The sequence below is a fragment of the Danio aesculapii genome, chromosome 6, assembly GCF_903798145.1.
Source record: "Danio aesculapii chromosome 6, fDanAes4.1, whole genome shotgun sequence".
NCBI lineage: Eukaryota > Metazoa > Chordata > Actinopteri > Cypriniformes > Danionidae > Danio > Danio aesculapii.
Window position 1 is genome coordinate 54,863,453 of NC_079440.1, and position 24,118 is coordinate 54,887,570.

General features: G+C 37.3%; 1 protein-coding gene and 1 non-coding gene across 3 annotated transcripts in view; both read left to right on the forward strand.

The window, feature by feature from the left end:
- The window catches only part of esyt1b (extended synaptotagmin-like protein 1b), a 91,221-nt gene that overhangs the window by 42,411 nt on the left and 24,692 nt on the right, over nucleotides 1–24,118 (forward strand). The window contains exons 14-27 of one of the 2 annotated variants that reach the window (XM_056460542.1): nucleotides 1,016–1,087; nucleotides 1,187–1,273; nucleotides 7,639–7,788; nucleotides 9,519–9,629; nucleotides 9,987–10,163; nucleotides 11,405–11,490; nucleotides 11,578–11,626; nucleotides 13,861–13,950; nucleotides 14,045–14,140; nucleotides 16,116–16,187; nucleotides 18,015–18,101; nucleotides 18,224–18,370; nucleotides 20,242–20,348; nucleotides 23,179–23,332. In XM_056460542.1, the coding sequence (XP_056316517.1) occupies nucleotides 1,016–1,087; nucleotides 1,187–1,273; nucleotides 7,639–7,788; nucleotides 9,519–9,629; nucleotides 9,987–10,163; nucleotides 11,405–11,490; nucleotides 11,578–11,626; nucleotides 13,861–13,950; nucleotides 14,045–14,140; nucleotides 16,116–16,187; nucleotides 18,015–18,101; nucleotides 18,224–18,370; nucleotides 20,242–20,348; nucleotides 23,179–23,332 (1,485 nt within the window). The remainder of the gene's footprint in view (nucleotides 1–1,015; nucleotides 1,088–1,186; nucleotides 1,274–7,638; nucleotides 7,789–9,518; nucleotides 9,630–9,986; nucleotides 10,164–11,404; nucleotides 11,491–11,577; nucleotides 11,627–13,860; nucleotides 13,951–14,044; nucleotides 14,141–16,115; nucleotides 16,188–18,014; nucleotides 18,102–18,223; nucleotides 18,371–20,241; nucleotides 20,349–23,178; nucleotides 23,333–24,118) is intronic. The other variant, XM_056460543.1, reaches the window with a different exon arrangement.
- On the forward strand, nucleotides 6,705–6,895 carry LOC130231296 (U2 spliceosomal RNA). Its single transcript, XR_008838022.1, has one exon. It is a non-coding gene; the product is annotated as a U2 spliceosomal RNA (small nuclear RNA).

Sequence of the window (24,118 nt, forward strand, 5' to 3'; positions counted from 1 at the left end):
ATATGTGACAGGATACAGGTTAATCTCCACCACTGTATGGATATCCGTTATGTTAATGTACAAAATAAACCCGATTTAACATCCACAAACCGGGATTGAAGCGTCTTCCTTTATAATTGTTCTGTGCGGATGAAGTAAATCTGAAGTGAATCGCTATAATTCATTACACACATGCTCTGTTTTAAGACATTTTAAACTTGTGAAACTCATTCTTGATCACGTTTGATGATGATTGATGATCTTAGCAAACTGAACAGGCCTTTTATTCCCGGTTGCTTTGCGCTCCTCCTGTCTTGTTGATATGATTATATGCGTTACTACGGAGACAAGTTAATGCGCGCCTGTCAATCAAGATTTGTGGGTGGGGGGACCGCATTCCTACATAAAGTTGCGGTTGATCTGAAAACCGCTCCAATTGGTCCACCGTTTTTATGTTGTTAAATTTGAAATAAAAGGACTAGGTGTGTTAATATTACTCCAATATGACAGTTTATACACTATACCTACATATATGTCTCTCCAAACAGCTTTAAAAGTAGATTTTTCACCATAGATGCCCTTTAACTTGTATATTAACGACCAAGATACCAAAGAAGGTACCCGGATGAGCCTGTTTTAGATTTAACTGGTTGTTATCTGGATATAACATACATTGCAATGTAGTGATTGACTAATCAGAGTCAAGTATTTCAGAGATTGATCAATCACAGTCAAGTATTCCAGAGATTTACCAATCAGAGTCATGTTTTTCAGAGATTGACCAATCGCAGTCAAGTATTTCAGAGATTGACCAATCACAATCTAGTATTCCAGAGATTGACCAATCAGAGTCAAGTATTCCAGAGAGCTGTGTAATAAACATATATAATATTTACTTAAATTACCGTTTTTGCTGTATTTGCAATTATCCTCGATAAGCATGAGAGAATTGTCAAGAACTCTAAACATGGTTTAGATAAAATGAGAAATTCACTATCATGCTTTTATTTTTGCTATCCATTTCCTCTGTTTTCAGATGAAGAAAGGCAATAAGGACCCCAATCCGATTGTTCAAATCTCAGTGCAAAATGCTACTCGTGACAGCCGGGTGAGACACACGTTTACCATCTGTGCCAACCAAACATTCCCATTTCACCTGTTTTATTTTTTTTATGTATACTATACGTCTACTATGATTTCCTAATAGATTTGCTGGAATACTGTGAATCCCCAGTGGGAGGACGCTTTTACTTTCTTCATCAGAGATCCAAACAATCAGGACATTAGTGTACAGGTATGCCCCTATTTTGTGTGTGTATGTGTTTGTGTTTTTCAGATAATACCAGTGGTGTAAAGCAACTAATTACAAATACTCAAACTACTGTAACTGAGTATAAATTCAATTCAATTCACCTTTATTTGTATAGCGCTTATACAATGTAGATTGTGTCAAAGCAGCTTCACATAAAAGGTCATAGTAAATAGGAACAGTGTAGTTCAGTTTGTAGTGTTTAAGTTCAGTTCAGTTTAGCTCAGTTCAGTGTGGTTTAATAATCACTACTGAGAGTCCAAATATTGAAGAGCAAATCCAACGATGCGCAGCTCTACAGATCCTGAACCATGCAAGCCAGTGGCGACAGCGGAGAGGGGAAAAAAACTTCACTAAATGGCGAAAGTGAAGAAAAAAAACCTTGAGAGAAACCAGACTCAGTTGGGCACGACCATTTTAATTTCTCTGCTGGCCAAACGTCTTGTGCAGAACTGCAGTCTCAGTGGCGTAGGCTGGAAGCTGGCCTCAGCGAAGACTCGTCTGTCTCTGGAGCGTCACAGGAATCAGTCTCATGTTCTCCACTCTTCCATGACCATCACAGTATAAATCCAGAAAAACAAACAAAAAGCGCTCAGGGGTAACTCAAATATTTGGTCGGTGCTCTTTGGGTGAGGGATTCATCAAAACATCAACAGGAATTAGTCCAAGGCACTGGGAAATTGTGAAAAATTTTCACAATTTCCCAGTGCCTTGGACTAATTCCTGTTACTGTAATTGAGTAGTTTTTCTCAGGAATTGTAATTTACTAAGTAGTTTGTAAAACGTGTACTTTTACTTTGCCTTGAGTACATTTTTAGTGCTGTATCGGTACTTTTACTCCACTACTTTCCTTCAACTTCAGTCACTACTTAGAAAAATCAGTCCTGTGATTCCTGTCCAATCAAATCACACATAGAAGGTAAATCGTATAATAATGAATAACCTCTAGACATCGGCGATTTATAATTGCTGCAAACTGTTGGGAAGCATTAAAAGTGTCCAAGAAGATCTTCACATGTATTTGTCACACGCATTGACCCAGAGACTGTTTAGATGCATGTCACTGATGAGAAGATGACGGATGTTTACTGTATGAAGAACAAAATGGCCTTAAACAGCCAGCAGGCACAACACATCAACACAACATCAGATGGACGTTGTACCTCAACGTCGTGGGGATGTTGCATTTTGTTTGGAAATGAAAATCGTTTTGACGTCAGAACTCAACATCAGGCCAACATCAGTGTCCAACTTAAAATCAATCAAATATCAACATCTAATGATGTTACAGCTTGACATTGTGTGGACATTACCGATATAGCCCTTATTTTCACATGCCAATGTTGACAGGTATGCAAAGGACATGACACAAAAAAGAAGTGCTTACAATTTATTTTTAATTATGTACTAGAGAATTATAAGAAAGTCAATGGTAAACGTCCTCTAAAAGGTTAAAGTGACTATTTTTAAAATTATACGGTTCCTTTTACAGCATCAATGTTGTAATGGAATTACAATACATTCAGTTAAATAGACTTAGGCTTTCATTTAGTTGTTCACGCGTAAAACAAGACGAAAGACCTTTTAAAGGCGAGCGCCGTCTGTAGCAGCATTCAAACTCCATTGAATATACAGGGGTAAAATAAATGTCCATATTTTAAAGACATGGAGAGGTCAAATTAAATTTAATGCAGTGCTTTTTTCCTGGTCTGACACCTACTTTATATTGTATATCTATCAGGCAGTGAAGATCACTGATTTTGTAATGGCAAGACAGTTTACTGGAAGTGCTTGGCCTGGCGAACTGAAAATTAAAAGTCTGTGTGCATAATAGAGGAAGGTGTGGATTGTGCGCCACGACCTGTAAGTGTTTTTATTTGTTAAATAACACCACAGCAAACTTGATCAAATCTAAAGGAAGAGAACAACCCAGACAGCAAAATTCATGTTGCTCAAATCCAGCCCACACCAGACACTTAAATCCGGCCCACATACCGCATGGAATGATGGCAATAGGGCGGTCCATTCCTGTTTGCCAGATATGGGCCACAATTAAACCATAGACATTCCACATGTCAGCCAGAATTCAACCAAATGAACCAGAACTAAGCCTATTCTGGGCCACATTCTGCTTTTATTCTGGCCCAGATCTGGCCTACACCTTACACTTGCTGGATGTGGCAAAGTACAAAAATCCCAACATTGCAGTATGAATACATTCTATAGCTTATTGATGCTCCAGTTTTCATTATTTGCTTTTGATTCTGCTGTTTATGTTGACGTTGTTGATTTCGTCACTTTTAGTCTCCTGTTTGTGATGTTTGTAAGTTTTATTTATTTTGTTGATTGTCACAGTTGTTGAAGTTCATACGCCGATTATTGATGTCTCTGTAAGCAGAAGTTGAACCATAGAATTTTTTTAGCTTCTAAACCTTCCTTATTCTGTGGCATGTGCAAGCATGTTATCACGTTACTTTTATTATTGGATTAAAACATTGGTGAACATCAGTTAATTATATTATTTCATCACAGGTTGTGCCTCACTTCATTTTATTGTATTTATTTTTTTACTCGGCTTGTTTGCTGTAATGAATAAACTTTTCAAGCAAAGTTCTTGAAAGTTACAGCAGCCCAAAAGAAAATTTATATGTAGAGGTTTAGGATTATGAGCCCAACTAAAGCAAACACTTTTCTCCATGATAGTGACTTTAGTCTATTGAACTTATTCTTCAATGTGGAAGTGTGCGCGTTTTTGTGTTTGTTTTAGAACTTCCGATTCAGTTGCCTATGGGAGAAATGACTAGAAATAATAAACGGCAGAAAACGGTCAAACTACTTACTCTACAAACAAGTGTTTGCATTACAATACAGACAAAGTAGAATAATATAATGAGAAAATATCAGTTTGCAACACCAAGCAGCAAAACAGCTGTTTAAAAATGAATGGAAGTGAATGAGACCGGAAGTTTCGAGCCAAAGTTATTCAAATGGCTGCGCCCACTCGTATGCGGAGAATAAGGTGAATATGGTCCACTTATGTTTTAGGATAACTGGGCCACATTTGCTCTATCTTTTCTGGGCCACTTTAGGCTCACAGCCACATTAGCCAGAGCTTACTGTGCCAAATAATTGCCAAAAGCTGCCTACATTTGTTTTAGGATAACTGGGCCATATTTGCCATATCATATCTGGGCCACTATAGGCTCAAATCCACATTAGACAGGGCTTACTGTGTCAAATATTTGCCAAAAGTGGCCCACATTCGTTTTAAGATAACTGGGCCACATTTGCACTTACACGTGTGAGCCACTTTAGGTTTAGACCCAGATTACCCTTAAGATTAGATTCGATTAGATTCAACTTTATTGTCATTACACATGTACATGTACAAGTACAAGGCATTGAAATGCAGTGCAATGCAGCAGTGCAATAGCAGCAAGTGCAGGATACAGGTATAAGTTATAAAGTGCAGTTATAGAAAAATTATGGTAATATTTACAGATGGATGTACTATGAACATTATATACAGGTTGTATTATCTATGAACATTAGCTATGAACAGATGGCAGCCTTAAATGACTATGCCACATTTTTGCCAACTGTGGCCCACATTTGTCCTCCATAATTTGGGCCAAATTTATCATTTGCCACATGGCACACATTCAGATTACATTTTGCCATAAATGCCAAATCTTTGCCTTAAATAGCCCATATATGAATTTAAATCTTTGGCCCGCCTTTGCCATTGCCCAGGTGGGCCACTTCAGGCTCACATTCATTTTGTCTGGGCCCAAAGAATACCACCAGTGCCACATAACTGCCTAAAGTGGCCCATATTCGTATGCTATCTGGGAAATTATTTGACCTTACTTATAAAAAAAAGTATTTGACCTTACTTGTGGAGTAGACTCGTGCGCACATTTGCAACGTCATCGTGGGGCGCGCTTGAGTTCGCTGACGCGAGTTTTTGCGATGATCGGTGAAAAACTACAGCTTGTGCACCCAGGTGAGTGCTTTAAAACATTTTGTGTAACATTAATGGAGAATCAAATGTTTTTGAGATGTTTCGACTAACATGTAATCATGTTGTTGTTGTTATTCCGTTGTTTTGTGGCGTGGCGTTATTAGTCTATCATTGGACCTAACGTTACGCACAACACAGGTTTGTTTTAACGTTAACGGTTGTATTTTGTTAAATTGTAACATGTTGGATGCGTTGATATGCTTGAGTTAGAATGTTAATTAGTTTATTTGTGCCACGGAGATGATTACTTTTTAAATACTTTGTGTCAATGAGATAAATATGTCCAGGCTCGTCAGATGTGCGCTCGGTGAGCGAGGACATGCACATCTAACGTTAATCGCGACTTCTCTGATTCGAGTGTGCCAGCGTTATAACGTGTTTATGTAGTGTATTAATGTTTGTATGTTTACTGATATGCTGTAACTTAGCCAGTTGAGACATGCTGCATGTGCCTAGCCAATTTTTCATCAGAAAACATTCAAGTTTATTTAACACTGACATTCGCTAATCCCATTATATCCGCTCGAGATTTATCTTTTTAGGCAGCCGTTTTATTTATTTATTTATTTATTTTGTACCTGTATTTCTTCTTGTTTGTAGTTTTTATAACTTTGTTTGTGGTGTTTATTCGTTGTAAGTAGACAAAGAGGCGCCCATAAACAGTAATGAAAGTAATTTAGTGTTATTTGGTTGTTTTAATGCAGCGAATTCATCTTTTAATCATTATTAGTGTGTAACTTTAGTGTAAGTTGTATTACAGGTTTCTGAAGCACCTCAACGCTGTATTTTTCATGATCAGCAAACACACGGTGATTCTCACCTTATCAGTAAATCTCCATTACCTGAAGTGTTTGTGTCAGACATTGTGAAGGGGGGTGGGGTGCTCCAGTAGCGTGTTTTGGGGAAAACTGATAGTAACATGCGGCAGTGTTGTGCTGGCAGGAAGAGAAATGTTTGTGCAATTCCTCTGTTGTCCACTGGATGGCAGACCCTTTCCGTGTTTAAAACCTAAACGCATGTTTTACATTGTCTTCCTTGATTCCATGAGTTTCACCCCAGCAGTCTTGTTGTGAGTGTTTTCATTTCATCACTGTTTAAAACGTGTTGTGATTTATAAAAGCGTTATCTTCAAATACTCCTAAAGTAGAATCCGTGTTTTTGATTGGAGAACTAGCAACCCTTATTATAATAGCCACTCCTCCAGTCAGTTTCTGCTTTAGAGACGGCTTTTATTTTAAAACGAGTAACATGAGCCTCTTGTTATATGAGTGTGTGGTGTTTACAAGAGCATATACAGATGATTCTGTGTTTTATAAAGGGTGTAAAAAAGCTAACCGACAACTTCTTAATGGTTTCGCGGAAGGCGGTCCCTCCTCCGTGCAGCTTAAGGGTATCGCTTCTCGGCCTTTTGGCTAAGATCAAGTGTAGTATCTGTTCTTATCAGTTTAATATCTGATACGTGCCCTACCCGGGCACCATATATTAAATTGATTTTTGGAACAGGGAGATGGAATAGGGGCTTGCTCCGTCCACTCCACGCATCGACCCGGTATTGCAGTACTTCCGGGAACGGTGCACCCCCTAAACAAGTTAATATAAGATATGTGCGAGTAAGTCTAGGGCGAATGTGATGTCTACATTGGTGAATCTGAATGCTACTGTAGTGTGTCTGTGTGAGTTATATGTGTGAGGTATATCAAGGTTGATGTCTGCAACAGTATCCAGCTGCAGATCCACACACGTTTCAGGCACACATAATCCAGCACACTCGATTTAGGCAAACCATATATGCTAACTCCTTAGCATTATCGCCACCTATTGAACTTCACAAATATGGCTTCCCATTTCAGTCATTATTATTATATCATAACGATCATTTTAACACCTCTGCAGTTTCTGAACTCAAATTATGTAAATAAAAATAATTGGTTCAAGACACTTATGACTTTATTCACGTGTCCACATACACAAAGAAAACATAGTAGACCGTCATTGCAGGATTAAGTGTAATAAACTCATTCAGGATCTTAACATTATCATACTTGGTTAAATCACTTTGTTGTAAAATATAAAAAGCAAACAATAATGTGTCACATTAAAATGAATTACTATAGTTAATTATTTAAACAATATATAATATAGTTATAAACTGATTATTTGATTATTATACATTGTGGAAAAGTGTTTTTGACACTTGGATGGATGTAAACTAATCATAGAAGACCTCCAAAACAAAATGACAGCTCATCGAAGGTTCATATGTGAATACTTTATAGATTTTCTTCCAAATGTGGCCTGTGTTTGATCTCCTTTGTGTCTCTTTCAGGTGAAGGATAATGACCGTGTTCAGCTTTTAGGAAAAATGTCTATTCCTGTATCCCGTCTCCTCTCTCATCCCGATCTGACTATGGATGAATGGTATAATCTGGAGAATTCTGGCCCAAAGAGTCGCATTCACATCAACACAGTGCTCAGGGTAAATTCACCATCATCATCCATCAAAGCTGGATTCATTTAATAAAAAATACAGTCAAATTTGATGATGTTTTTATATATATAAATATATATATATATATATATATATATATATATATATATATATATATATATATATATATATATATATATATATATATTTTTTTTTTTTTTTTATGTTGTTTTTAATTTTAGTTTCCATTTATCAAAATGTAAATTTTCTTTACCTTTTTTTACAGCTATTGTTTTGGTTAGGCCATTTTTTAGCTCCATAATTTTGTTTATCTCTTTCCTGGCAGCCAATTACCATTCAGAAACTCCCCTCACAGTAACCTCATATCATGTTACATTGCTTCAATGTTGCTTTTAAAACCGGGATAACTAAAAAATGACAATTTATAGCCAAAAATAGCAAAAATTTAACATTTTCACTTCCTAATAAAAAATGTATATTAGGGGTTTCAAAATTAATTGTTTCTTCGGTGCACCTTGATGTAGATGCGGACAATTCGGTATCGGTTCAGTAATAATCATAACCGGTCATTATATACTGACGTCATTTATCTCATATGCGCTCTGTCGCGAAATAGGCGAGCATAGGTATTTACAACACTACAGGTGCCAACTACTTAAAAATTTCACTGTGTGTGTCACAAACTCCAGGGTAAGACTAATATATGCGCTGCCCTTTAATGCATTTAAAAAGATTTGCGACTGACCAAGAAGAGGTTTTAACAAAAGCACCGCCTATCAGCAAACGTCTATTATATTATAACACACGCATTAAATTATTTTATTAAACTCTCCCACTGACCTACACTACCGGTCAGAAGTTTGGGGTCAGTTTATTTATTTTTTATTATTCTTACTTTTATTTAAAAATCTAATTAAAATTATTCTGTTCATCAAGGCGGCATTTATTAAATATTAAATAAATGTTAAATACTTATTTATTAAATATTTATTTATTACTTACTGTATGCAGTTTCAAATTAAATTATTACTACTTGTTGCTTTTATTGCTATTACCAGTAAGAACTTTATTACTCTTAATAAGAGCGATTTCTGAAGGATCGTGTGACTGAAGACAGAAGTAATAAAGCTGAAAATTCATCATCGCGGTCACAGCCCTCACTATTCTGCCACCATAAATTTTCACAGTATGTCTGATAATATTATTTCTTCTGGAGAAAGTCTTTTTTGTTTTATTTCGGCTAAAATAAAAGCAGTTTTAATTTTTTTATGAACCATTTTAAGGTCAATATTATTAGCCACTTTAAGCAAATTTTTTGCTTTGTGTACAAAACGAACCATCGTTCTACAATAACTTGCCTAATTACCCTAACCTGCCTTTTTAACCTGATTAACCAAGTTAAACCTTTAAATGTCACTTTAAGCTGTATAGAAGTGTCTTGATAAATATCTAGTAAAATATTATTTACTGTCATCATGGCAAAGATAAAATAAATTATTAGAGATGAGTTATTAAAACTATTATGTTTAGAAATGTGTTGAAAAAAACCTTCCTTCCGTTAAACAGATATTGGGGAAAAAATAAACTGGGGGCCTAATAATTCAGGGGGGCTAATAATTCTGACTTCAATGGTGTATTTATCATAATACTGAGTGATAAGTGTTTTAAAAAAGGTTTAGAAATGTTATGAACAAATGTTCTTAAAAAAATATCATGAAAGAAGCATCTCAAGTCTACATTGATGTCATTTCCTGCAGGTTCTCTGGTTGGATGAAGCTGCTGTAACTGCGTCGCTCCTCTCTAGTGGCCCTCTTTCAAAGAGCTCACGGCCAGAGAAGACCACTCCTCACTCCAGCTTCGCCACCGAGGTGTGCAGATCTCATCCATTAATCTACACCAGTGCTTCCCAACCCTGTTCCTGAAGGCACACCAACAGTCCACTTTTTCAACCTCTCCCTAATCAAACACACCTGAATCATCTTATTAACATCAGAAGAGACTCCAAAACCTGAAGTTAATGAGTCAGATAATGGAGACATCCAAAATATGTACTGTTGGTGTGCCTCCAGGAACAGGGTTGGGAAACACTGGTCTACACTATTAATAATTCATCAGAATAGCCATACAAGAACTATAAGTTCTGGAACAGCATTATTTGATGACCAAATCAATCCTAACCATCCTGCAAAATCAAAATGATTCAACCATGCTGTTTATCTCTGCAGGGGCTGCTGCGGATCCACTTGGTCGAGGGTCAGAATCTGGTGGCTAAAGACAATCTGATGGGTGGGATGGTGAAGGGGAAAAGCGACCCATATGTCAAGATCCAAATCGGAGGTGAAACATTCAAGAGTCACGTGATCAAGGAGAACCTCAACCCCACCTGGAATGAGATGTATGAGGTAGGAATGCTGGGAAATGCAGTTACCAACCCAGGCTCATTCCGAAAATTTAGTCCAGAGGACGTTTCTGGAGACTGCGAAATACATCCCGGGAAGTACGTATTTTTGCAGTTTTTGGTTTTCGCGAATCCACGAGAGGCCGCTGTGTGCGCCTTTTTGGCTTCTCGGACGTCTCCAGCGAGTGCCATTTGTGCCCGCGCTGTTCTCACGTGAACACACCAGAGGCCGCTGTCGAACGAACGTCTGTCTGTTCGACTGGCTGAACGATTGAGACTCTCCTCCTTCCCCGAACCCAACCAATTTTACAGATTGACCCGCCCTAAACCCAACCAACGATTTACAAAAGCCGTCCGGAAAAAGAAAAGCCCACGTCCGATTATTTATTCATTTTTTTAATTTTTTACCACGTTTTCAGATTTTACCACATTCTCACCCTGTTATGACCCTCTTCGCTTTATTTCTTGGATTCTGTTTTAGTCTTACCTGATTTTTAGAACCGCTCTTCCCCGGACTCAAACCTAGTCGTCGTCGTCGTGGTCAGCTCCTCTCTGCGTCTCGAGTCCGCCGACACACAGGACGAGCTAACCGGACAAACTGGTTGCGGCGGGAAAGCCCTCCACATGAAGGTAAGCGGTCAGCCGGCGAGCGCTAAAAGGAACGGCGTCATACCGCCCCGCAGCGTTCGCTTAAAAAACTAAATGCAGCCATACGTACCTCCGGCTACATAATTCGCGGTCTCCAGAAACGTCCTCGGGACTACGTTTTCGGAATGAGCCTGGGTTGGCAATTACAGTTAAAGTCAGAATTTTTAGCCCTCCTGAATTATTAGCCCCCTGTATAATTTTTCCATAATTTCCAGATAGATATATTTTTTTCAACACATTTCTAAGCATAATAGTTTTAATAACTAATTTCTAATAACTGATTTATTTTATCTTTGCCAGGTTAAAATGACATTTAAAGGCTTAACTAGGTTAATTAGGTTAAGTTAGGGTAATTAGGCAAATCATTGTATAATACTGACCTTAAAATAGTTTTAAAAAATTTAAAACTGCTTTTATTCTAGATGAAATAAAACAAATAAGCCTTTCTCCAGAAGAAAAAATATTACAGGAAATACTGTGAAATATTCCTTGCTCATTTGGGAAATATTTCGGGAAAAAAAATCACAGAAGGCCTATTAAATTTGACTTCAAACTTTATATATGAATGTAACGAAATTTCCTGTTATCATCCTTAAGGTGGTTTTGACGCAGCTTCCGGGTCAAGAGCTCACGTTGGAAGTTTTTGATAAGGACATGGATATGAAAGATGACTTCATGGGCAGGTATGAAGGCTTCTGTCAATGTATTGCTTTATAACTCTTTATATTGATTATATTTAGCATTATTCAGGTGTGTATTATTTTCCTTAGGCTGAAGATGAGTCTGAGTGACATCATCAGCTCTCAGTACATCAATGAGGTGAGTAGTGCGTGTGTTGAGTCAAGTGTAAAGGTAACACTTTACTTGAAGGAGTGTTTATAAGACATGGGGGTGTCATGAAACTTTAATGCTCACAACATCGCACATGTCATTACTGTGAATGGGATTTTATGCATGCTTATGACAGCTGTTATTAAGTGTCATTTGCTATGTTATGTCATTTGAAATGCAAAGATAACAGTGTTTGTTATGACAACTGGTGTTTGCTTCATCTGTGTTATAACAACATGTCATTTTCAAGTTATAAATCTGTCATAAACATGAGTCTATTAAAATTGCATCATGCACATTTTTCTGATCATAATTTTAGTGGAACAAACTGTATTTGTCATTAAAATGTCTCATTAAAAATGCCAATACTCTGTCTAATAATTTTTAAGAGCGTCATTAATATATATTGAGATATTAATGACAAATTAAGTTTGTACCACTGCAGTTGAGGTCAAAAATAATATTAATGATGCTCGTATAAAATTCATGACATGTTTATTATGACTTCATGATAGGACTGCACAGTATATCATTTCAGCATCAGTATCACAATGTGCGTGTCTGCAATAGTCACATCGCAGGATATGCAACGTTGAGTTTATGTCTTGGTATTATATTTGAGCAAGATCCATATTTTAGAAAATATGATGTTTGTGGAGTTTAATCATAGAGTATAGTTTTTCATCTGCATTTGTTTTTGAGGCCTGTGACTGCGTTCAGGTACACAAAATTGCACCATTTGTAACTTTAATAATGATTTATATTATTTAACGATTTATAAAATTAAGAATATAGTGTTATTTTACTCAATTTCTGTACCTGAATACTGTTTGGCTTCCCATAAAACCTTAAAGTTCTCCTTATCTTTGCTTTATTGTATTTATCGATGTTTTAAAATAGTTTTTTATATATTTCATGCACAATTCACATCCAGAATATTTCCAGATCAGTCTAAATTAATGAATTCTTTTCAAAAAGAGATATTTAAGCCGTCTCAGGGCAACCTAATTTCTCAATGGTGCGACTAAAAAGTCACACCAGTGCGACCGGCCATCAAGTGCAAACATAAAAAATGTCTCTGTGACTGTGGTTATATGGATTGTGCTGATGCACCTAATAAAAATAAAAAGGCCAGGGTGTCCGCGGGGTCTTAAAGTAATAAAAGTTGATAAATCAATGTAGAGAAATTTAAGACCCTTAAAAAGAATTAAAAGTCTTAAATGATTATTTTTAAGGTATTAAATTTTATATCATTTTTGATCATGCAATGTATGATTGTATGCTAAAGTTTGCCTGAATTAAATCTGCGAATATCAGGATGCTGTGTAGTTTATGAAGTCAATAAAATAGATTTGACATCATGCTGTTTTGTTTACTGCATTACCCAAGGCAACACCGTTATTTCTGCAGTTCTATAGGCACCAAACCTGCTGAATTTGCTAGATTTAATTGATTTTTATTCAGTATATGAATAATGTTTTAGTTTTGGATTATTTTCTTACATTAATATTTAGTAAATATACTGCAAGGGGCGGTGCAGTGGCGCAGTAGGTAGTGACTCACAGCAAGAAGGTCGCTGGTTCGAGCCTCTGCTGGGTCGGTTGGTAAATAAACAGAATTAATGATGGGCTAAAAATCTGCGGAATTCTGCGCGCACAGATTCCATGTGGACCTAGTTATAAGGTCTTAAAATGTATGGAAAGAGTCTTAAAAAGGTCTTGAAAGGTATTGAATTTTACTCTCTGATTTCCTGTGTATACTCTGAAGGCGCAACAGTGCAAAAAGTCAGTCTAGAGCAGAGATGTCAAACGTAGGGCCCGTGGGTAGTCATTGATTTGGCCTTTGATTTATATTTTTACTGTAATAAGTTCATTATATAATGTAAAAAATGATACTATATTGGAAATTAAATATGATTTAAAGAAACGTTTTCTATTTTTTAAAAATATTACCAAATAAATGAGGAAATTCACCTTGGAAAATTGACAAACATTTATGTCAAGTTATCATAACAAACAATGTCATCTTTGTCATTAAGTGGCATTCGCTCAGTTATGACCTTTTAAATGCAGTTGTTATAAGCATGAATTCACATTCATGTGTCATTTCATGATTATAAAGGTTTCATGACAGTCTTATGAACACCTCTTCAAGTAAAGTGTTACCGTATAAAGATAAGTTAAACTCAGAGATTCTCATGCAGGACTGTGTTTGTGTGTTAGTGGTTTTCTCTGAGCGATGTAAAGCGTGGTCGTGTTCACCTCGCTCTGGAGTGGCTTCCCACTGTAACTCAACCAGAGAAACTGCAGCAGGTGAGAGAGCTGTCTGTTATCCTAAACTAACCTCTGTCCGAATATACATTGATGAAACTAACTAACTAACTAACTGGGGTGACTTATTCAACAGGTGCTGCATTACCAGTCAAAGAGCTCATTCCTGAATAAAGCAGTTCCGTCTGCAGCTCTCCTGTTTGTGTATGTGGAGCAAGCATATGAGCTTCCTGTGAGTATAACCACTAATGTTAGCTCTTTAATTAGCTCATTTATTCTACTAGGCTGCAGTGAGTTTAAATAGAGAGCTAATGAAGACTGAGATCCTCCGGTGAAGGACCTCAGTTGTATACACTACAGAAAATGCTCTTCTTACTAAGATATTTTGTCATATTTTTAGTCCAAATATCTAGAAATTATTATATCAGGAAGCATTTTCTAGACCAAAAAATGTCTTGTTTTCAGAAACAATCTGTCAAAATGAAGTTTTTACTTAAAACAAACAAAATAATCTGCCCATCACAAGAGATTTCAAGGGATAGTTCACACAAGAATGACAATTTATACATAAATTACTCAATTCCCTACCAAGATTTCTTCTGATGAACAGAAGATATTTTGGTGAACATGTGGCTAATCAAACTATTGTTGGACCTCATTGATTTATCGTATTTATTTTCCTACTGTAAAAGTTATTGGGGACCATACAAGTTTTTTTTGCTTTTACCAACATTTATCAAAATAGCTTCTTTAGCTTTTAAAAGCAACTCATAAAAGTTGGAAACAAATTAAGAGTGAACAAATGGTGAGAATTAGATTTTTGGGGTGAACTATCCCTTTAAGATTGGAGTACAATGATGCTGAAAATGTTAGCTTTTCATTGCAGGAAGAAGTTTTTTTAAGTATATTAAAAATGTAAAACAATTATTTAAAATTGCTTTAATATTTTACAAATTTAAAGTTTTAATGTATTTTAACCAGTTTTCAGAGACATTAAAACTCTTATAAACTCTAAACTATTGAACAGGGCTCGAAATTGCGACAATTTTGGTTGCATATGTGCCAGAAATTTTATCTATGCGACCTCAAAATATATTTGTGTGAGTGCATAAAATTGTTACCGCGCAACCGGTTTTCAATCTGCGCCGCATGCGTGGATTTAGGAGACATTCAAGCAGAATGCACCTGAAATGCGAAACGCAGTGCTCATGTCAACTTAAGCCCGCAGCAAACAAAGCCTGCAATGCTTGCCCCGCCTTCAAGCTCTTCTGATTGGCCCACCACTCTAGAACTGAACGCGAATGTATTGATTGATATCAGCTGTCAATCACTCAGCCAGTGCCTTCTGCCTTCAGATAGCAATCGTGAAAATGTAAAGCGCTGAAGATGAGACAATGAAAACAACACTGACAGATTTTGTTTTGAAACCACCTGAAGTTACATCTGATAAGTGATCATGCTGTGAATGTAAATCCACCATTTACACTTTTTTGAGTGGATAAAAGCTATGAAAATGGCTAAAGCCGTTCACTGTGAAGCCGGTGGGATGGAGTTTGCAGGTAACAGCGTTTGCCACATCTACACAGTTTAAGAGCAACATGTTTTAATCCTGCATTTAATGGTCAGGATGCTGTCTGCCGTGCAAATGGCAGCTGTATGTAAAATGTAACATCACATACACCATCGCTAAAAAGCATGCGTTCACTAAGATTAGACTAATATTACAGCTCATGAAAAGACAGATGTTGCTATTAAGATGACGTATGTGAATAATAAGTTATTTGTCAATATCATCTGTGCGATGTCAGACAGCACCCGTGAGAACAGCAGTTATTATCGTTAACTAAGTTTCATTCATGTCAAGCAGTGCGTGCAGGGCTGGAGGGCGCATGCAGATTTTGTTTGTTTGTTAGTTTTAATTAATGTTAATTTCAAATGCAATAAATCTGTTAATATAAAACTTGTAGAAACGGTGATCATAATTTTTGGGTGTCCCCAAATTTTGGCTGGTGCGATTAAATTTGTAAAGTTAGGAGCACCAGTGCTACCGAGCAAAAAGGTTATTTTCGAGCCCTGATTGAACATATAGTGGATATTTTTCTATATTTTTCCTTATGAATTTGTGGATAAAAATCCCAAAGAAGATTTTTAAATGAAGCATGTTTGAAACATCTGCAACAGACGTCTTGTTTTTTCTGTTTAACTAGCTTAAGAAGAGCGGGAAAGAGCCTAAAGTTGGAGCTGAGCTGGTCTTAAGAGGAACATCTCGAAGAACCACTGTGAGAATCTTTATTTCATTGATGCCGATGAATTTTACATTTACATTTAGTCATTTAGCAGACGCTTTTATCCAAAGCGACTTACAAATGAGGACAAGGAAGCAATTTACACAACTATAAGAGCAGCAGTGAACAAGTGCTATAGACAAGTTTCAGGTGTGTAAAGTCTAAGAAGCAAAGCATTAGTAAAACATTTTTGTTTTTTGTTTTTTTGAGAGAGAGAGAGTGCACAGTTAGTGGTATAGCCAGAGAGGCAATTGCAGTTTAGGAAGGATAGTGGAGACTAAACAGTTGCGTTTTTAGCCGTTTCTTGAAGACAGCAAGTGACTCTGCTGTTCTGATGTAGTTAGGGAGTTCATTCCACCAACTGGGCAGATTGAATGTGAGAGTTCGGGAAAGTGATTTCTTCCCTCTTTGGGATGGAACAACGAGGCGACGTTCATTCACAGAATGCAAGTTTCTGGAGGGCACATATATCTGCAGAAGTGAGAGCAGATACGAAGGAGCCAAGCTAGAGGTCGCTTTGTAAGCAAACATCAGAGCTTTGAATTTGATGCGGGCAGCAACTGGCAGCCAGTGCAAACGGGTGAGTAGCGGAGTGACATGTGCTCTTTTGGGTTCATCAAAGACCACTCGTGCTGCTGCGTTCTGAAGCAGCTGAAGAGGTTTGATAGAACTAGCTGGTAGCCCGGCTAGCAGAGAGTTGCAATAGTCCAGTTTGGAGAGGACAAGAGCTTGAACAATGAGTTGAGCAGTATGTTCAGATAGGAAGGGTCGGACCATTCTGATGTTGTAGAGTGCGAATCTGCAAGATCGAGCAGTTCTAGAAATGTGGTCAGAGAAGTTCAGTTGGTCATCAATTGTTACTCCAAGGCTTTTTACCATTTTGGATGCAGTGATGGTTGCTCCATCCATCTGGATTGAAAAGTTATGGTGAAGAGTCGGGTTGGCAGAAACTTCAAGCATTTCCGTTTTCGTGAGGTTAAGCTGGAGATGATGATCTTTCATCCAGTGTGAAATGTCTGACAGGCAGGCTGAAATGCGAGCTGGAACCGAGGGATCATCAGGGTGAAAAGAGAGGTATAGCTGGGTGTCATCAGCATAGCAGTGGTAGGAAAAACCATGTTTCTGGATGACTGTTCCTAAAGATGCCGTGTAGATGGAGAAGAGAAGTGGCCCAAGAACAGAGCCCTGAGGTACCCCAGTGTTTAGATGCTGTAGGTTGGACACCTCTCCCCTCCACGACACCCTGAATGACCTGTCCGAGAGGTAGGAACTGAACCATTGAATAACAGTGCCTGCAACGCCCAGTGACTCAAGCGTAGATAGCAGGATCTGGTGGTTTACAGTGTCAAAAGCAGCTGATAAATCCAGCAAGATGAGGCCAGATTACAGTTTTATGGCTGCAAATAATTTTGTTGAAAAGAAGTCAGTGTGTGCACATCCTAAAAAAACTACTTTGAGCTAGAGCATGATCGAATTTAAAAAGAATAAACGAAGAAAATTTGACACACTTCCAGTGTTATTATTGCTCTTAAAAAAACTCAAGCTGTTGTTTTTATGAGAGTGGCGATTGTTCTTTGTTTATTATTCTATTTAATTTAGTTGAGCATCAGTGCAAAGTGTGTTTAGGATGTGTGCACACTGACTTCTTTTCATCTAAATTGTTTGCAAAATAAGCAAAAATCAGCGCACTCCCTCTATTGGTCTCAAAAACAATTAGTAATCCCTGTTAACTTTTTTTTTAAAGGCCAGTAATAGTGTTTGTTTGATTTCATCATTCTGCAAATAATTTCCCTGTTCTTGCCACTGTGTGATGTACTGTAGGTGTGTGATCGCACCAGCACTCCGAAATGGGACGAAGCGTTTTACTTTCTGGTTCGAGACCCTTTGAATGAAGACCTTATTGTGAAGGTATGACAATGCAAAGAGCACATCATTTCAGCACACATTTACAGCCAGATCAGAACATCACTTCTTTTCTCTCTCTCTCTCTCTCTCTTTCTCTCTCTCTCTCCCGCTCCCTCTCTCTCCAGTTGTCCCACAACTGGGATTTTTCTGTGGGGTCGGTGGTGATTCCCATCAAAGAGCTTCTCTCTGAGCCGGATCTGCTGCTGGACCAGTGGCTGGATCTGGACGGAGCTTCACCTCAGAGTCAGATTCTACTCAGAGCTCAGCTGAAGGTACAGCATCTGTCTGTTTTCCTTTCGATATTTCAAAAGTGAATAAAGTCACAGAACAGTAGATAAAGAAATACTGTCAGATACCAACAAAAGCACTGAGGTTAAAAAACAAAACTGAACAGTTTTTTTGAGACAGAACCGTGCACACGACCATAACCGGATCACTCTTATTCCTGACAATCATTTTATTTCATGCCAAAATTGATCCTTCTTGTAATTTAATAATTTATTCATTTTTAACAAAAAAAGTTACTTACCTTAAGTAACTTAATACATTTCTAATATATATACATGTCATTTATCAAAGTATTAGATTTAATATTTTTATGCTAAATATTCTCAGGAAAAAAAAAAAAAAACTGTTATGTTAATAAACTACAGTTCAAATGTTTGTGTTTTGGAAGAAAAATGTAATGCACATCAAGACTGTGTGTGTGTGTGTGTGTGTGTGTATATATATATATATATATATATATATATATATATATATTTGTTTACCCTTTAAGGTTACATGCTGGCTGACTGACAGGTGCGTGATGCATGAGGCCAGCAAACACGACGTACAGCCGTTTCACTTTACTTCAGGACGCATTAATACTGCTTTGTTGGTCTATTGGAAACATTCATGAATATTCTTAGCAAATCTTATAAATGTTGGAGACATACTTGTTACATAAACGCACTAAATTGCACTTCAGCAGCGTTTATTTAAGAACAGTGTGCGTTATTAAATTCCATAACACTCTCACCAGTCCTTACTCCTTATTTGTATCTAATACCCCAGTTTGTCACAGGGCATGAATGAAATGTTCATGAGTGAATGTTAAACTGCCGAACTGCAGTTAAAGTCACCCAAAATGACAGGAAACTCTTAAATAAAAGCACTTCATGTAAACACCTTAATTATATTATTGTCTATTAAGGCAAATAACTAGATTACAGATGTCCATGTAAGCGTAGTCAGTAGTGTCTTCAAAGTAAGTGAAAGATCCAGAAGGGCATCCTGCTGATTTGATGTGTCAGACGGCTCACTGGTTTGACTTTCATTCAACGTCATTCATTTTAAAAAGCACCTGGTCCATTTTATTTGTATATGTTTTACTCGAATGCATAAATTTTACAGGTGCCTGATAGTTGGATGTGGAGCTAACATTAATCAGATTCTCTCTAGTGAACTGCATCCATGTTAGCACGTCACGTTTGATGTGGTAATTTCACAGTAGGAATGCACACAGGTTCAAAGACTCGTTCTCGAAACCTACAGTGCAGTTCGGCCAGGTATACATCCGCGCTAAAATATCAAGGTGAAAGTCATCATAGCTTGCGTAGAACAGACCCAGCTCCCAACTCAACTTTGAGAATAGATTAACATCAATATTTTTTTTATTGCCCGATAAGAGTCTCGCGTTAAGCAGCACGTTAACGCCGATAACGGCCGACCAGTAATGTGTGTATATATATATATATATATATATATATATATATATATATATATATATATATATATATATATATATATATATATATATATATATATATATATATATATATATATATATATAAACATATTAGAATAAAAATTTTAAATAAAAAGGTTTCTATTTAAATATATTTTAAAATATAATTTATTACTGTGATGCAAAGCAGAACTTTTAGCATTATTGCATCTGTCTTCAGCAGAAATCATTTAAAGTTTTGCTCAAGAAAGATTATAAATTATTCTTATTCATTGTCACCTGTACAATAATACATTTCCAAGAAAATAATAATTTTCAAAAAGGCATTAATATGATTCCATCGTGATAATCACATTTGCAGAAAATCTCATCATGAAGTGTTGTGTACTTGATGTGTTGTTATCTTTGTTGTAGATTCTTTGCCCTAAAAAGATGGAGAGCTCAGAGGAGCAGCATGAGGAACCCAAACGACCTGCAGAGTCCAGCTTAAGAAGGAAACTTCAAGAGGAGGTCATGCAGAAGTAAGAGAAGCATTTAATCTAGACCATATTTAATAAACACTAAAACTTCTTGTAGAATTGAAGTAAATAAATCTCAACCCAGGCTCATTCTGAAAACGTAGTCCCGTGGACGTGTCTGGAGACCGCGAAATACGTCCCGGGAGGTACGTATTTTTGCAGTTTTTGTTTTCGCGAATCCGCGAGAGGCCGCTGTGTGCGATTCTTCGCTTCTCAAATGTCTCTTGCGAGTGCCGTTCGCGCCTGCGCTGTTCTCGCGTAAACCCACCAGAGGCCGCTGTCGAACGACCGTCCGCCCGCCCTACTGGCTGAATGACTGGCTGGGAATGATTGACCCTCCTCCTTCCCCGAACCCAACCAATTTTACAGATTGACCCGCCCGCTTACTTCCCTAAACCCAACCCACAATTTTCAAAAGCCGTCCAGAAACAGAAAAGCCCTCGTCTGATTTTTTTACCACGTTTTCGGATTTTACCACATTCTCACCCTGTTTTGAACTTGTTCACTTTATTTCTTGGATTCTGTTTTTGTCTTACCTGATTTCTGGAACCGCTCTGCCCCGGACTCGAACCCGGTCGTCGTCGTCGTGGTCAGCTCCTCTCTGCGTCTCAAGTCCGCCGACGCACAGGATGAGCTAACCAGACAAACTGGTTGCGGCGGGAAAGCCCTCCACACGAAGGTAAGAGGTCTGCCGGTAAGCGCTAAAAGGAACGGCATCATACCGCCCCGCAGCGTTCGCTTAAAAAATTAAATGCAGCCATACGTACCTCCGGCTACATAATTCACGGTCTCCAGAAACGTCCACGGGACTACGTTTTCAGAATGAGCCTGGGTTGATAAATCTGCACAACACAATAGTTCACTTGTAAATATATTCTTTATAACTTAAAAATCTCTTCCAGAAGTCTAGATTTAGTTAATATTAAATCAAAATTGACAAAACTGCAATATTGTTGTATTCGTTGTTAATAATCTGTGCATATTATCAGGTGCATTCGACTTCATGCAGCGCTGTGCAGATCGATCAAAATCTGTCTTAAAGTCGTGCATGCTGCTTAGAAATGTTGTCTGGATTGACGCTGTGCCTACACCACGTGACTGTCACATGTGGCATTAAAGTACCGCGACAGCGCTCTGAGATCAGACGACTGATTCAGCTGGTGCAGAATCTGAAGAGCGACTGCTGGAACTGCGATGACGACACTGATATTACACGATTGGCTGGATTCACACATGACAACAACCCAACCACATGTGTTTCGGGTTTATTATTGGACAAATTCTGTCTCACAAATTTCAAAACAAACAATTAACATTTTTTATACCAACCATGGTTTCCGCTACATTTATTCTTCCTTGGTGGGGCGCCACGTCAAAATTGATCCCGCCACAGCTACATTACAGCTTCTTATTCAAAACATTGTCGTGTTTTTTTAATAGCGGGTGATAATCGCACCAAAACGTATTAAAGGTAAGTGAATTATAACAGAGCGAACTTTTCTGTAACCGTAGTAATGCTGTGCGCTGTTTGTTTAACTCTTTAATGTTACGTGCTGACTGACTGACTCGCTGACTGACAGGTGCGTGATGCGCGAGGCCAGCAAACACGACGTACAGCCGTTTCACTTTACTTCAAGACGCATTAATGTCGCTCTGTAGGTCTATTAGAGACATTCATGAATATTCTTAGCAAGTCTAATAAATGTTGGAGACATACTCGTTATATAAACGCACTAAATCGCACTTCAGCAGCGTTTATTTGAGAGCACGCAAGATCTTCGCTTGAGCAGCGTTTTGTGCACGAGCCGAGGAAATCGGCGCGCAAGCACAGAGATTCACATGCTCGTAGGCTATTACATAACTGCGATCTCGAATTGTAATACTGCGCTCACGACATTTGTCATTGAAATAATGCCACAGGTAGTTGGTAGATCGGAGTAAAAAAGGCCTGCCGCCACAGCTGGAAGAAATCCTAGAGGAAACACTGCCATCTCTATCTTGTATATATCATGCTTATTAAAAGACTACAAATATTTTACTGCAGTAATATTTTTTTGTTAAATAATCTGGTTATAAAGGCTAGATTGTTTGCACAGGTTTATTTGACCTTTTTTATGCAGACTATTTTCTGCATTCAGCTCCATGGACAATTCAAATGATAAATTTTAGTGAATAACCTAAATATTGTCTCAAATATTACCGACTTGAAATAAAATAATTATCATCATTGATCCTGACACCCTAAAGCAGGCATGTCCAAGCTCGGTCCTGGAGGGCCGGTGTCCTGCAAAGTTTAGTTTCAACCCCAATCAGACACACCTGGGCTAGCTAATCAAGCACTTACTAGGCTTTCTAGAAACATCCGTGCAGGTGTGTTGAGGCAAGTTGGAGCTAAAATCTGCAGGACACCGGCCCTCCAGGACCGAGTTTGGACACCCCTGCCCTAAAGGTTTCTTAACAAATTAAGTTAAAGAACTATTTTATTCAATAATTCTAAGATGATTTATATGATTATAAAATATATATTTTATTCCCTGTCTAGCCGTTTTTAAAGTGACATTGATGTGCCTGCTCTTTTTGGGATACCTCTACTTAGTGTAGCGTATTTATTTTAGGAATGTCCTTTTGTTCAATCTTTTTGGATTAAAGTGCTTTATTTGTAAATGCTTTCATTATTCAAAATAATCTTAATCATTGTTTAAGACTTTTGGTTTTTACACTAATATAGATTAGAAAGTTTTATATCTATAAATGTAAATCCCTTTTTAGCATATTCAAACAAGACTTTGGTGTGTGTGTATGTGTGTGTGTGTGTGTGTTTGGGAATTTTCAGGTCTAGTATTGAGGAGGTTCCTCCATCTCCCGTCAGCAGGACGTCCTCAGTTTCTGTTCCAGAAGAAGAGGAGGCACCAGAGGTCACACAAGTGTCCAGTTCAGATGACCTTCGACCTCTGCACACCAGTCCTGACCCCAGCTTTGCTAGAGAGGTGAGAAGTGCAATGCTGAATTGTACCTCCAAGCTAAAAATGTCTAACGCTTTTAACTGTCTATAATGTATACAAAATTACTAATCAGTGTTTTTTTACACTCTTGGCTTTTTAAGTGCACTGTGGTCATTTATATATGTTATTTTTTAATTCTTATTTTTTAGCAGACATTTTGTACAGCAAAGTGGTCAACTACTGTTGTGTTTCTTGTGCTTTAGAAATACATTTGATTATATTTGTAGGTCATGGATAAATAGATGTCAGACTGTTGACAATAATGGTGCTATTTTGGTGAAAAAAAAGACTTTTCAGTATTTTTGCAGAATTTTGTTCATTATAATTAAACAGTATTTCTTTAGACATGTTTAGGTCTGCTGTAGGGGAAAAAAAAGGTAATTACTATATAGCTCCAGTAGGTGGCGACGAATTCTTAATGAGTGCTCTATTTGTTCAAATGATTCGTACAAAATGGCTGATTCATTTTGAAGTAAAGCAAGCAAGACTTTGTAAATGGATGATTGAATCATTGACTCATTGATTTGCTTAACTGATTTATTCAGGAATTAAACATCGCAGGGTTGCCCTAAGATGCACAAATATTCTGCTTTGTCTTTTTTGGAGCTTTTTTTTCGTTGTCAAAACAGAAAATATCAGATGTCACTGTTTTCTAAAATGTAAAAGTAAAATGTTATTTAAATATTTTAATGTAAATGATTTATTTACTATATATATATATTCTATTATAACTATTATTATTATTATTTGTTACGACTTTATAGTTTTGCT